The following is a 12,921-nucleotide window of genomic DNA, read 5'->3' as shown; positions in this document are numbered from 1 at the left end:
AACCAGTTCTGAAAGCTGATCTAAAAACAGGCACAATGGTCTCTCTGCACCTGATAACACAATGATGTATTTTTTTTTTTTTGTAAGCTACTTACACTAATTGCAATGTGTCAGACATAATAGCTTGTTGTTTGAAGGGCTCTTTCTATTTTAATTAAACAGGAAATATTTCCTGTATCCTGAGCATGAAGTACAGCCATGTGTCTTGTCTGGTTAACACTCCATTTAAAAGAGCTACCGCCGCACGGATGTTGCACAGAGACGCAGGGAGTGTTCTCGTGTCAGCAGTTCCCAGGGGTGCTAAATAGGCGATACTTTTATCCTTTGTCTGATCCATTATGAAAATATGAATCTGCTGTAGGGAACAATGGGTTGTAATGGATCAACAAGGACGTCACGCTTCTCCAAAGCAAGTACATGTGCTGGGTCGTTGCACTATATCTGGGGGCGGCCAGCTCCAGTCCACGAGGGCAACCAACAGGTCAGGTTTACAGGATATCCCTGCTTCGGCACAGATGGCTCAAAGACTGAGCCAGTGATTGAGCCACCTGTGCTAAAGCAGGGACTTATTGAGCCACCTGTGCTGAAGCAGGGACTGATTGAACCACCTGTGCTGAAGCAGGGATATCCTGAAATCTTGACCCGTTGACGGCCCTTGAGGGCTGGAGTTGCCCCCCCCCCTCCCTGTCGGTCCACGACTGAGCCACTGATTGATCCACCTGTGCTGAGGCAGGGATATCCTTCAAACCTGACCCATTTGGTGGCCCTTGAAGACTGGAGTTGGCCACACCTGGCCACTACATCATTTTAGAAAGACACAAACTTTATGATCTAAGGAAGGGCGTTAAATAAAAACAACGCCCGTTACTACTGTATGTACCGCGTAGAACAATTACACGTAACCATTTTGCCACCAAAGGAGCCTCCTGTGCCACGGTTAAACCACTAATAGCGATCCCCAGTGTTTCTGTACATTGCATTTTCCAGATACAAACCCAAGTAATTATAGCCAACAGGATAATCCCGCTGCACAGTAAGAGCTTCCCTACCCATGTCAGCAGAGACCCCCCATAGAGATCTGCAGCGGTGGAGTTAAACCTTATTTTATGTGTCATTATTATAAGGAAACTCATTTATCATTTTCCAGGCTAATTTTCCTTAGACATATATATATATTGTATAGTATCCAAGTCAGGGCTGGCCAACTCCAGTCCTCAAGAGCTACCAACAGGTCAGGTTTTCAGGATAACCCAAGCTTCAGCACAGGTGTCTCAATCAGTGGCTCAGTCGACTGATAGGGTGGGGCACTCCAGTCCTCAAGGGCCACCAAAAGGTCAGGTTTTCAGCATATCCCTGCTTCAGCACAGGTGGCTCAATCAGCCCCTGCTTCAGCACAGGTGGCTCAATCAGTCCCTGCTTCAACACACGTGGCTCAATCAGTTGCTGTCTTCAGAGTGAGCCACAGATTGAGCTACCTGTGCTGAAGCTGGGATATCCTTAAAGCCTGGCCTGTTTTTAGTGGGGGTGGGGGGGGGAGGGCGGTCTTGAAGACTGAAGTTGGCTATCCCTTATCCATGTCACATCCACCTATAAAATGATCAGAAATTCCACGTACGTGGGTGCGCCACGTTTAAATCTTTCACTGCATTAATCTTTCACTTTGCATGAATGATTTGCAATGGGACACACGCACAGTGTGTGGATATTGAGCTGTCCTCGGCTGTCCTCGGCCCTCCTCTCCCAGCAGCAGAAGCCGTGGAAGCCACGTGCCGATGGTATTGGCGTAACCACCATGTAAGGCCCTGTGAGCCACTAGCGGGCCCTGCTAAGCTGTACTTAGCGCTGCAGAAAATTTATATGCAGGAGATGGGCGTGTCGCGCTTCTTAAACGGTCTGTAAAACTGTCACTGGCACGCGGTCCCGGACCAATTAGGGCCGCAGACCAGCACAGGACCCAAACTGGACTAATTACAGGGATCTCGTTAACAGGTTAAAACGAGTTGATTGATGGCGTGAAGAAGCAGGTGAGAATGTTTGCGTCATTGTACAAAGTGGGCCATTTTTTTCTTTTGTTTTGGAACGCCCATTAACAATTTCGCTGCCAGAAGAGGGGCAGAGCCCTGCGTTCCTGGTCCCTCCGGGCTGCAAAAGGGATACGTAGCTTCAACGTATTAAACGCAGGCTTGTCATGGGCTCGTCTTAGTCCTATAGGGAACAGCGCCTTTAAGTCAAAGCAAAATGGCAGTATTAAATCATATACATCAGGGGGTTCCCATATCCAGTCCTCAACCCACCCACCCCTGCCAACAGGTCAGGTTTCCAGGATATCCCTGCTTCAGCACAGGTGGCTCAGTCAAAGACTGAGCCACTGATTGAGCCACCTGTGCTAAAGTAGGGACTGATTGAGCTACCTGTGCTGAAGCAGGCACTGATTGTGCCGCCTGTGCTGAAGCAGGAATTTTCTTAAAACCTGACCTGTTGGGGGGGGGTGGGGGGAGTCTTGAGGACTGGAATTGAGAAACCCTGATATACAGAATCAGTGGGACATTTCCGTGGTATTTAACACTTTTGATGCTAGAGTGGCCTGCGATGCATTACTGTGCACCCTCCTGCAGTAAAGTGGTTGATACATGTTATTGATTTACTGCGTAAGTATCATTATTTGATGGTTTCACAATTGGTACCTGCCCTCGTTGTTGTCCAATAACACCACAATGTATTGATACTTGAAGGATAATGTTGGTGGAGTCTTCCGTTTCGGTTTTTAAGCTGTCCCTAGTTAAGATTATTATGTATCTCACCTCTCTGTGCTCTCCTTACACCCCAGGCCATGGAGACCTTCAGTTCCAGAGATCTGGCTCTTCAGGCGCAGAAGAAGATACTGAGCCACATGGCCACCAAGTCCATGGTCAACATGTTCATTGACGAGACCAGCAGCGAGATCCTAGACGAGCTGTATCGCGTGTCCAAGGAGTACACCAAGAACAAGGCGGAGTCCCACAAGGTCATCAAGAACCTGATCAAGATCGCAGTGAAGATAGGGGTCCTGTACCGTCACAACCGCTTCAGCCCCGAAGAGTTGGTCCTGGCAGAGGAGTTCAAGAAGAAGCTGCACAATGGAGCCATGACGGCCATCAGCTTCCACGAGGTGGAGTTCACCTTCGAGAAGGGGGTGCTGTCCGAGATTCTCACGCAGTGCAAAAACATTCTCCTACAGCTGGTGGACAAGCACCTGAAGCCCAAGTCTCACGGGCGAATCCAACATGTCTTCAACCACTTTGCAGACGAGGAGTTGCTCAGCCAACTCTACGATGCAAAGGGCAACTTATGGCCCCACCTGCAGAAAATCTGCCAGGGGATGAACAAACTGATTGATGAGGACAAGTTATGAGAGACCAGGGTATAGGAGCAGGGATTGAACAGATGACCTAGGGAAGTAAGGCACATGGACCATAATCCTGCCCTGCCATGGGATGAACTTCATGGGTTGTGAGTTGACATTAAGCCACCATTATAAATCGCCACCAATATAAAAATGATTCCAATTAATCGTCAAAGGAACGTGCAGTCCAGGCTACCATTGTTCTACAATACACTTTTGAAAACTGACCAATGGAAGGTGGCTTTTTAAAATGTGTTTTTTTTAATATATATATACTATATTTTTTTTTAAAGACACTGGGAAAAAAAAAATCATGTTTTCCCCCAACCTGAACCAACACAGACATTTCCACATATACACCCTGCCTTAATAGGAACGGGGAAATGTTCCTGATGAGAAGTTACTGTGCAGTCACCTTGCCCCGTTTGCAATTGTACAGTACGGGTATATTACAGTCGTACAATTATATAGGGTGTGTGCCCCACTTACTGCTGAACTGTATGGGCATGTGTTTCAGTTGTTGCTGTGACAGCGGGGGTGATGAACTCCAGTCCTCGAGCCCCCCCTAACAGGTCAGTCGACTGAGCCTCTGATTGAGCCACCTGTGCTGAAGCAGGGACTGATTGAGCCACCTGTGCTGAAGCTGAGATATCCTGAAAACCTTACCTGTTTGGGGTGGCTTGAGGACTGGAGTTGAGCGCCCTGCCCTATTCTACTGTATGGGTATGTGTTCCATTTACAATTAGTATATGGGGTTGAGTTCCAGTTCCACTGGATGGGGATGATATGCAATTACAGCTGAACCCTGTGGGCATGTGTTTTAGTGACAGTTGTACTGCAGATTGTGTGTGTGTCCCAGAGACACAGGGGATGTCATGTTTCCTCTTACAGTTATCGTGTCTTTGTGAGGTGCCTCCATTTTAGAGCCTGGCTCGTAGGCCCAAACCCCACAGCTGCAGCCTGAACTCCAGGAACTAAACTGTCCAGGCTAAAATAAACCCGTGTACATTTCTCTGTACAGAGGCACCGCTGTTTGTTGTCTGGTAGAAAAGAGGGAGATAAATATTGGGCATGGAAGTCAGAATGTGAGTGTGTGCAGCATGTGGAACACTCTCCCGGAGAGAGGCCCTCTCCGAAAACAAGGTCTCCCCTTACTGGGAAAACCTTTCTTTAAATATGAGCCGAAACGCTGTGTAATGCGGCAGGCAGAAGCTTACAGGGGTCCCATGTCAAAATGGATAAGAAGTAAAAGGTGACACCATGTGCTCATTTGCATGCCATTACCCAGAATCCCTGGCTGTAGTGGAAGTACTGTACGCTAAGAGATAAAGGGGAAGGGCAGCGTTGCAGGCCTGTCTGAGATGTGTGAGTCTGCTCACAAGGGATATTTCTATATGCTGTACACTGTACGGTTGTTGTCACTTTTTTACCCACCATAACTTATATAATGTGTGGTCGAAACCTATTCCAACCTCACATTGCAAAGCACACACATCCACACACATCCACACACATCCACACACATCCACACACATCCACACACATCCACACACATCCACACACATCCACACACATCCACACACATCCACACACATCCACACACATCCACACACATCCACACACTGATGAGACCTAAATAGCTGTCTGTGAGTAGGGTTACTGGCTCTGCACTTCTGTAACCCAAGCTGTGCTGAAAAGCGGTGTAATGCGGCAGGCATATGCTTATAGGGGGTTCCATGTTAAAATGAACATGAAGTAAAAGGTGACACCGTGTGCTCATTTGCATGCCATTACCCAGAATCCCTGGCTGCAGTGGAAGCAAAGGCAGCGTTGCAGACCTGCCTGAGATCAGTGCTCACAACGTGATATTTTTATTTTAAATATGAGGAAACTTCACAGCGCATCGTGACCGTGACTATTTGTTTCAGCGCTGGATGAGCACGCCACATTTAGTTCATGTCTTGAATGAACGACTATCATTCATCACAAGTCGCCTGCGAGCGAATTGCCAGGTGGGAATAAAGAGCAAGACGAGGATTTAGAAGCAGCGGGGCTTACAAAGGCAGTACTGCCAGACGCCTGAGCGGGTGTCCGGATCGCTAAATAATAGGACTGCTAAGGTCACATGAGCACAGGAAGACGCTGGAAGCAAGATAAACGGAGTGCAGATTTTCGGATGGGTATGCATTGGCACACTGTGTTTTTCATGTCTCTTTGGTGCAAGAAAGACGTTTAGGGTACCACATAGGGTCAGTTGGCAACAGACTAGCATTACTGCAGGCTGTGTCTCTCACGTGGGTATGAGTCTCCCATACTATGAAGAAAAACAGAATTTATTCTGTATTGGCCTTTTAAGCAGCACCAAAGCACCCTTGGTTTCATTGACTAAACCAGGGGTGCTCAATGCCAGAGCCACCCCCCCCCCCAAGACAGGTTTTCAGGGTATACCAGCTTCAGCACAGGTGGCTGAATCAGAGGCTCAGTCAAAGACCTGTTTCACCTGTGCTGAAGCTGGGACTGATTGAGCCACCTGTGTTGAAGCTGGGATATCTTGAAAACCTGACCTGTTGGGGGGCTTGAGGACTGGAGTTGAGCCCCCCTGAACTAAACCATGCAAATAGCATATGCTAGCAGCGCACAGATTGGTATACTAACAGAAGCTAGCGATCCAACTCCCATACTGGCTCTAAAACTGCGTGCGGACAAATATATGGATATAGCCACCTTTAATGCAGGGACTTATTTGGTTATGGGATACATCAGGTTTTGTTGGGGTTTTTTTTTTAACCATGTAAAACAGGGGTGGGCAACTCCAGTCCTCAAGAGCTTTAAACAGGTCAGGTTTTCAGGATATCCTTGCTTCAGCACAGGTGGCTCCGTCGAAGCCTGACCTGGTGGTGGCCCTTGAGGACTAGAGTTGCCCACCCCTGACCTAAAGCATTAGTAATCATTTCAATGAGCTGCAGTAATACATTGTCACTTTTTTTTAAATCCCTGCATCTTTTAAACTTTTACTGAACGAAACCGCCCGCGGGTTGTATCCACTGCGTCCTGATATGGCTCCTATGATGGAATTCAGGGGCAGGCCGGGGCTTTTGATGTTAACCCAAACCCTATACCTCTCCTGGCGCTCACGATGGCATTGTAACCTCGTGATTAGAGAAGCACTTTATTGAAGCCTGTTTTGAAATGTTGGCTTATTTTGCTGGACTTTTGGCCATCGTTATCATGAAACAGTAAATCTTTAACAGCAGATCCTATTTTGGGACCATCTTGGTCAAAAGATCAACCCCTAAGAAAGCATGTCTCTTCACTAAAGAGTAATATCCACCTCCTGACTCGGCTGTTGCATCTTCGATCTGAATGAAGATTAGGGAGATACATTAACCCTTTGAATCCATTGTTGCGGTCAGGAAGGGCACATTGGCGCTGTATTTACACGAATTCTGGCTTTCCTTTTTTCCCATGTTAAAATAGATTAAGAAGAGTGAGAGCTTATTTGCATGTCATTACCCAGAATCCCTGGCTGCAGTGGAAGCACTGTTTTGCTAAGCGATAATGGCGAAACATAGGGTTTCAGACCTGTCTGGAGACATGCAAATGCACAAGTGGTATTTTTATTTACTGTAGACAGCTTTCCTTAGATCAGCGGTGTACAAACCTTTTAAGAAGTCGCGCACCCCTCCACCCCCCCCCCCCCCACCACCACCTCTTAGCTGCTCTCCGGCATTTCATCTCTGCGGCATCATGTCGCATTGTCATGTGACATCGCATTGCCATGTCAGAGCGTCATTTGACGACGCATTGTCATGGCGCCGCGTCATCGAGAGAAGCCAGAGAGAGGGTAAGAGGCCGTTACAGAGGCCCCACATGGCAATTCATTTAAATGTTGTGAGGAAGAGCACGGGGGGCCCCCTTAGAAAATGTTGCACCCCGACTCTAGAACAGTGGTTCTTAACCTTTTTGAACCTACAGACCCCTAGATCCTCAAGTATTTACCTACGGACCCCCACACTATTGAATAATGTATCTTTTTAATCTTTCCTGATAGGCAGTTCCAAAAATGTATCGTGTTTTTTGTTTCATGGGTCACAGGTTAAGAACCTCTGCTCTAGAATGACGAGTTCACCAGGCTACTGTAAGTGCTCACAGACTAAGCTCACCAAGCTACTGTAAGTGCTCACAGACTAAGCTCACCAGGCTACTGTAAGTGCTCACAGACTAAGCTCACCAGATTCTTCAGTCAGTCGAATATACTGCTGTATGTTTCCACAGATTGGCTGCCCTAGCACACCGCCAAGGCCAGTAATTTGCCTTTTCAGCTGATGGTTGTTACACGGAGAACCTCTGAACCCTGTGGTTTAATGTAACAAGTTCCTAAAAACCATCATGTATCATCAGGTTTCACGAGTAAAGAAAAAAAGACACTTTTAGTTCAAATTTTGTAACATCAACAACTACTAAAAAAAATGACCCTGGCCGAATGAACATGAGACACAGAGTATCTCTCAGAACGTTGGTTTCCCCAGGGTCAACCGTGTGACAGAGGTGACACCAGGTCTGCCATGTTGATTGTGTACATTGTCTGTTGCCTGTCTCCCCAGAATGAAAAGTGCCTCTGTTGGTGGTTGTGGCTAGTCCAAGACACTATAGCAGGGGCAGTGGGTCTGTATACAGAGGGAGAGAGTGCTCTGTGTTTCTCTGTTATCACGTGTTCATCTTACACCTGACTGTAAACATATTGCGATAATATAAATATATATATATATATATATATGTATATATATATATATATATATAAAAACAAAAAAAAGGCAGGCACGTGGTCAGAGTTTAAATATTTCATCTTCGTGGTCTCTGATGGTGGAAGCCCGCGTGGTTATGGTTAGGGGGACAGGTCCCAGGAGGGAACGTTGCACAGTTCGTGGGGACTCCGCGCTGGGGCGAGGTCCCTGGTATCCAGTGCTGGGCAAATCCGTCTCTTCCTCTGGGACTCTGCAAATGGTAATGAGAACCGTTGGCGGTGGGTGTGGCCTACTAGGGAAAGCCCTGAACACACAGGCTTGTGGGTTCAATACCTTCCCTGGCCACTTAAACTCTATCCAAGTGTTTCCCAGCTCCAGTCCTCAGGGAACCCCAGCAGGTCAGGTCTTAAGGATATCCCTGCTCCAGCACAGGTGGCTCAGTCAAAATGACTGAGCCGCTGACTGACCCACCTGTGCTGGAGCAGGGATATCCTTAAGACCTGACCTGCTGGGCTTCCCTGAGGACTGGAGTTGGGAAACACTGCTCGATCCTAACCTCTGTGAGGCTCCCCGGCATAAACGATCTTTAATGTATCTATCTTGATAACAATTTTTAATTAAAAGCCATTGTCTCGAGTAAATGCACTTACTGTTGAAGAAAGGATGTACTCCTACACGGGGTTCCCAACGCAAGCCCTCAAGAACCCCCAACAGGTCTGGTTTTAAGGATAGTCCTACTTCCAGCACAGGTGGATCAATCATTTACTGCACCGGCTATGCTGAAGCTGGGATATCCTTCAAATCGGAGCTTATGGGTGTTCTTGAGAATGGGAGTTGAGAACCCCCATTCTACTATAAAGCAAGTCTAATAGCATCTGAACAGGCTGAACACACTGATATACTAAAGCATTGCTCATCTGGGGCAGTTATACCAAAAATGAACAGCGAGCGAAGTCAAGCGTTTGAATAAATGATTGTGTTACCACTTCCTGTTCCATGTTCAGCTGACCTGATTTCTGGGTTTAAAAAGGAGGAACCTTTAATGACTAGCACCAGACCGCAGCAATGTATCAACCGTTAACAGAAGATCAAGCGATCACTTGTATGTAATTATAAACTCTAACTAACACATCCAATCTCACTCGCCCTCACCGTACGTCTCCCAACATACCGCTTACAATCTGTTTCTCAAAGTTTCCCGGCTTCAAAAAAAAAAACTAGTGGAAAACGGCCCCAGATTTAACTAAGAAAACAATCCACTTCTTTGTGATGGGAGCCTTTATCTTTCTTACATTTGGTGCGGTTTGTTGTTCCAATTTGACTCCAGTTTTGCCGCCTGGAGACTTTGATAAATAGATACCTTGGAATATAAGCGACGTAGACAAAGATTCCCTTTACCTATGTGTATATTTATGGGTGCTGCGGTTCTTGTTGTGTTGTATCATCACTCCTCCGACTCATTTACATTCTGTGTGTGGGCGCCGCCACCACCATGGAAGACCCAGAAATGGGCCATAACGGCAATGTACTTGAATGGGCCATTACGTGGCATATAGCACTGCTTAGTAAATATGTCCTTATGCGTTTTGGGATTACTTTAAGCTATATTCGCTCTATGAACAAGGACAAGAATGGGATGGAACAGAGGTCATCATCGTGTTTACTCATCTGCTTCATGACTTGCCCAAGGTGACCAGAAGCGGACACTGGGATTCAAAGCAGATTCACCCACTGCAGAGCCAGTGGCCCCCATTCAGTATGCCGTGAACATGTTTTCCTTGCCCTGGTGAAGAGATCGGCTTCTCCAGCAAAGGGAAGACAACATCACAGCATAGCGTACGGGGCCCAGTGGTCTGACCACAACACTTCTCCTTTCGCCCATACTCACGGGGTCTCCCCCTCCTGGAGCTTTTTCACAGCTGCCCTCTTGGACACACGGATTCTGGTATCCAACTTCCTCAGGAAGTCAGTAGCCGAGAGGTCCTCCTTCGGACCCGTCTGAGACGTGCTGCTGTGGCCCTTTTGCCTCTCCACCTTCTCAGGCCGGCTCGTTGAGCCTTCATCTCTCAGCCCCTCTCCTGCCCCCTCCAGCCCAATGGAGAAGTCCAGCTGGTCGGTCACCACCGGGATGTAGAGAGATTTCTTGAGGAATATGGAGTCGTTGGTGTACAGCCTGTTTGTTCGTTTGATCTGCTCCATCTGTGGGCAAACGCAGAGTGTGAACCATTAGTCATTATACTCTGGGGTGGGGGGTTTGTGTATCAACAATTCCCTGGGGAAATCCCAGTGTTACAAAAACAGCACGCAATGGGGCTTCTTTTCTATCAGTGGCAATGGAGAACTTTGGCCGGCCCGATCGGTAGCTTCGGTTAACAGAATAAGCCCCAATGCATGAAAACAGAAAACTCTGTGCAAAGTAAAATTATATTCCTTTTCTAAGTGTGGTTTCTGTTTCCTGTCCCAGTTTTGCAACAGGTAAGATCGGATATCTGCCCTCCAATGTATATAATCCCTTTCAGAGGCGGATCTAAGGTGAGGCAAGTGGGGCAACTGCCCCCAGGTGCAGCCTCATAGGGGTGCCGATCGGACTGGCATCGACAACTGGGATGGCGAAGATCCGGTGGAGGATAACAGTGGCAGAGGCGGGTGGGTCTTCCACTGGCAGCCCCATCCGGAACTCGGTTCCAACTTCCACTGTCTGCCGCCAGGACGGACCTCCGCCCCCCCCCATCCTCCTCCCCCCCCGCGCTCCTCCCTCCCCCCCCCTCCTCCTCCCCCCTCCTCCTCTCCCCCCCTCCTCCCTCCCCCCTCCTCCCTCTCCCCCCCTCCCCCCTCCTCCTCTCCCCCCTCCCCCCTCCTCCTCTCCCCCCCCTCCTCCTCCCCCCTCCTCCTCCTCCCCCCTCCTCCTCTCCCCCCTCCTCCCCCCGTCCCCCCCCTCCTCCTCATCCCCCTCCCCTCCTCATCCCCCTCCCCCTCCTCCCCCCCTCCCCCCCCCTCATCCCTCCTCCCCCCCCTCCCCCCTATGCCCCCCTCCTCCCCCCCCTATGCCCCCCTCCTCCCCCCTCCCCCTCCTCCCCCCCCCACCCTATGCCCCCCTCCTCCCCCCCTATGCCCCCCTCCTCCCCCCCTCATCCCCCCTCCCCCCCCTACTCCTCCTCCTCCCCTCCTCCCCCCTATGCTCCACAGGTAGGGACAGGGTGGGCTTTTAACCGAGTCAGAGAAAGAGGGGGGCGAGAGCAGGGGGAAAGAGAGAGAGACAAAGGGGGGAGGGAGTGGGAGAGAGAACGAAAGGGGAGGAGAGAGGGATAAAGGGGGGCAAGTGACAGAGAGGGTGGGAAGAGAGAGACACAGACAGAAAGGGGGCAAAAGAGAGAGGAGGGATCTATAAATTGGGGGGGAAGGCAGAGTTGATGGAACTTGCCCCGAGTGCACAAAATACGCAGTCCTGCCTCTGCTTTCTTTCACGCCTAATGTTCCTTTATCCATCAACTGATCATACTTTTCACCGGTCAATACATGGGAAAACACATTCCAAATGCTGGCGTCTCTGCATCATATTACTCATTGATCAGATATCTTCTAACTGAAGGAGCGGCTCAGTGAGTAAAGGCACCGACTGATAACAATGAATGCAACTTCTGTGTTGTGATACAGCCTCACTGTACTGCACTCCGAATAACGGCACTGCATAAATACATTGCAACGAGCAATATAAAGTGATAATTAGGATGGGATGTTCATAAATCCACATAAGCATCTTATACGAGATGTAATACACAGTGCAATGTGTGTGTGCCCCACCTAACACACACAGGCAATCAGTCACACCATCCCAAATAAAGCACATTTCAGATGGAACAGAAGGTCTGTACGATGCTGCCCGCAGTCCCTGCATCAGCTCTACGGGAACTTAGATCAAGGGTGGGAACTCCAGTCCTCAAGGGCCACCTTTCCAGGATACCCCTGCTTCAGCACAAGTGGTGCAGTTGAAGACTGAGCCACCTGTGCTGAAGCAGGGACACCCTGAAAACCTGACCTGTTGGTGGCCCTTGAAGGCTGGCGTTACCCACCCCCGACTTGGGCTGTAAGCTTTTCGGCGCATGCGCACGCTGTTTTGACACATGCAGTGCTGTACCCACTCCCCACGCCATAACACACAACTATAAGATCATGTATTCTGTACTCACGGTGACCCCATACTTCAGGGCCAAGCCCTGTAAGGTGTCCCCTTGCTGGATGCGATGCTCCACCTTCCTCACCCGGGCTGGCGAGTAGGGCGATTGGACCAGGCTGCCGTAAGAGCGCGTTCTGGCGCCACGGAGAAGCCCAGCGTCACCGCTGTCAGGAGAGGATGCCATGGCTCCTTGAATGGTGTTGCACCCCCTCTCCCAGACAAGGGGGGTCTAGTGTAGTGGTCTACTCAGCACTGTGCAAAGTGTCTGCACAATGGGCATCTTGTGAGTGCAGTCCCCCCATGTCACATGCTGTGTGCTCTCACTCAATGCTGCTGCTTATGGAAATTCAATTAAGCTGCAAGACAGCAATGTCCCAGCACATGATACAAATCACCATGGTGTTTCCCAGGGGAATTCAGGGCCACAAGTAGGCTGGTTTCAGATCCTGTTCCCACTTCTTATTGGCCTGTTCCAGATTTTGCTTTCAGGTTGCGCTGTCAAAACCTTACAACCAGCTATTGTATGGCATGGAGATGTCAAGCAGCAGCTGGGAAGGAGTGACAGAAATAGGGCATTATGGGAAGTGTAGTCCTGCCGTAGCCACTGCAAAGCTGGGCAG

The 12,921-nt window shown here is 49.1% G+C and overlaps 2 protein-coding genes across 5 annotated transcripts in view; one reads left to right on the top strand and one right to left on the bottom strand.

Annotated features, from left to right (window-relative positions):
* Positions 1-4,400, top strand: part of TNFAIP8L2 (TNF alpha induced protein 8 like 2) — a 63,711-nt gene extending 59,311 nt beyond the window's left edge. For 3 of the 4 annotated variants that reach the window (XM_075607764.1, XM_075607763.1, XM_075607762.1), the window contains one exon: positions 2,828-4,400. In XM_075607764.1, the coding sequence (XP_075463879.1) occupies positions 2,831-3,391 (561 nt within the window). In that variant the 5' untranslated portion in view covers positions 2,828-2,830 and the 3' untranslated portion in view covers positions 3,392-4,400. Of the gene's footprint in view, positions 1-1,903; positions 2,025-2,827 lie in introns of those variants that run through there. The other variant, XM_075607765.1, reaches the window with a different exon arrangement.
* LYSMD1 (LysM domain containing 1) lies at positions 3,681-12,854 on the bottom strand. The gene is made up of 3 exons (XM_075607761.1): positions 12,315-12,854; positions 10,016-10,326; positions 3,681-8,377 (listed from the first exon to the last, which is right to left on the bottom strand). Exons 1-3 carry the CDS (start codon positions 12,483-12,485, stop codon positions 8,209-8,211), a joined length of 651 nt encoding a protein of 216 aa, XP_075463876.1. The 5' UTR covers positions 12,486-12,854; the 3' UTR covers positions 3,681-8,208.
* Between the last annotated feature and the right edge of the window lie 67 nt (positions 12,855-12,921).

Source organism: Ascaphus truei, chromosome 7, assembly GCF_040206685.1.
Source record: "Ascaphus truei isolate aAscTru1 chromosome 7, aAscTru1.hap1, whole genome shotgun sequence".
Taxonomy (NCBI): Eukaryota; Metazoa; Chordata; class Amphibia; order Anura; family Ascaphidae; genus Ascaphus; species Ascaphus truei.
Note: the sequence above shows the minus strand (reverse complement) of the source record. Positions and strands in the feature narration are given on the sequence as shown.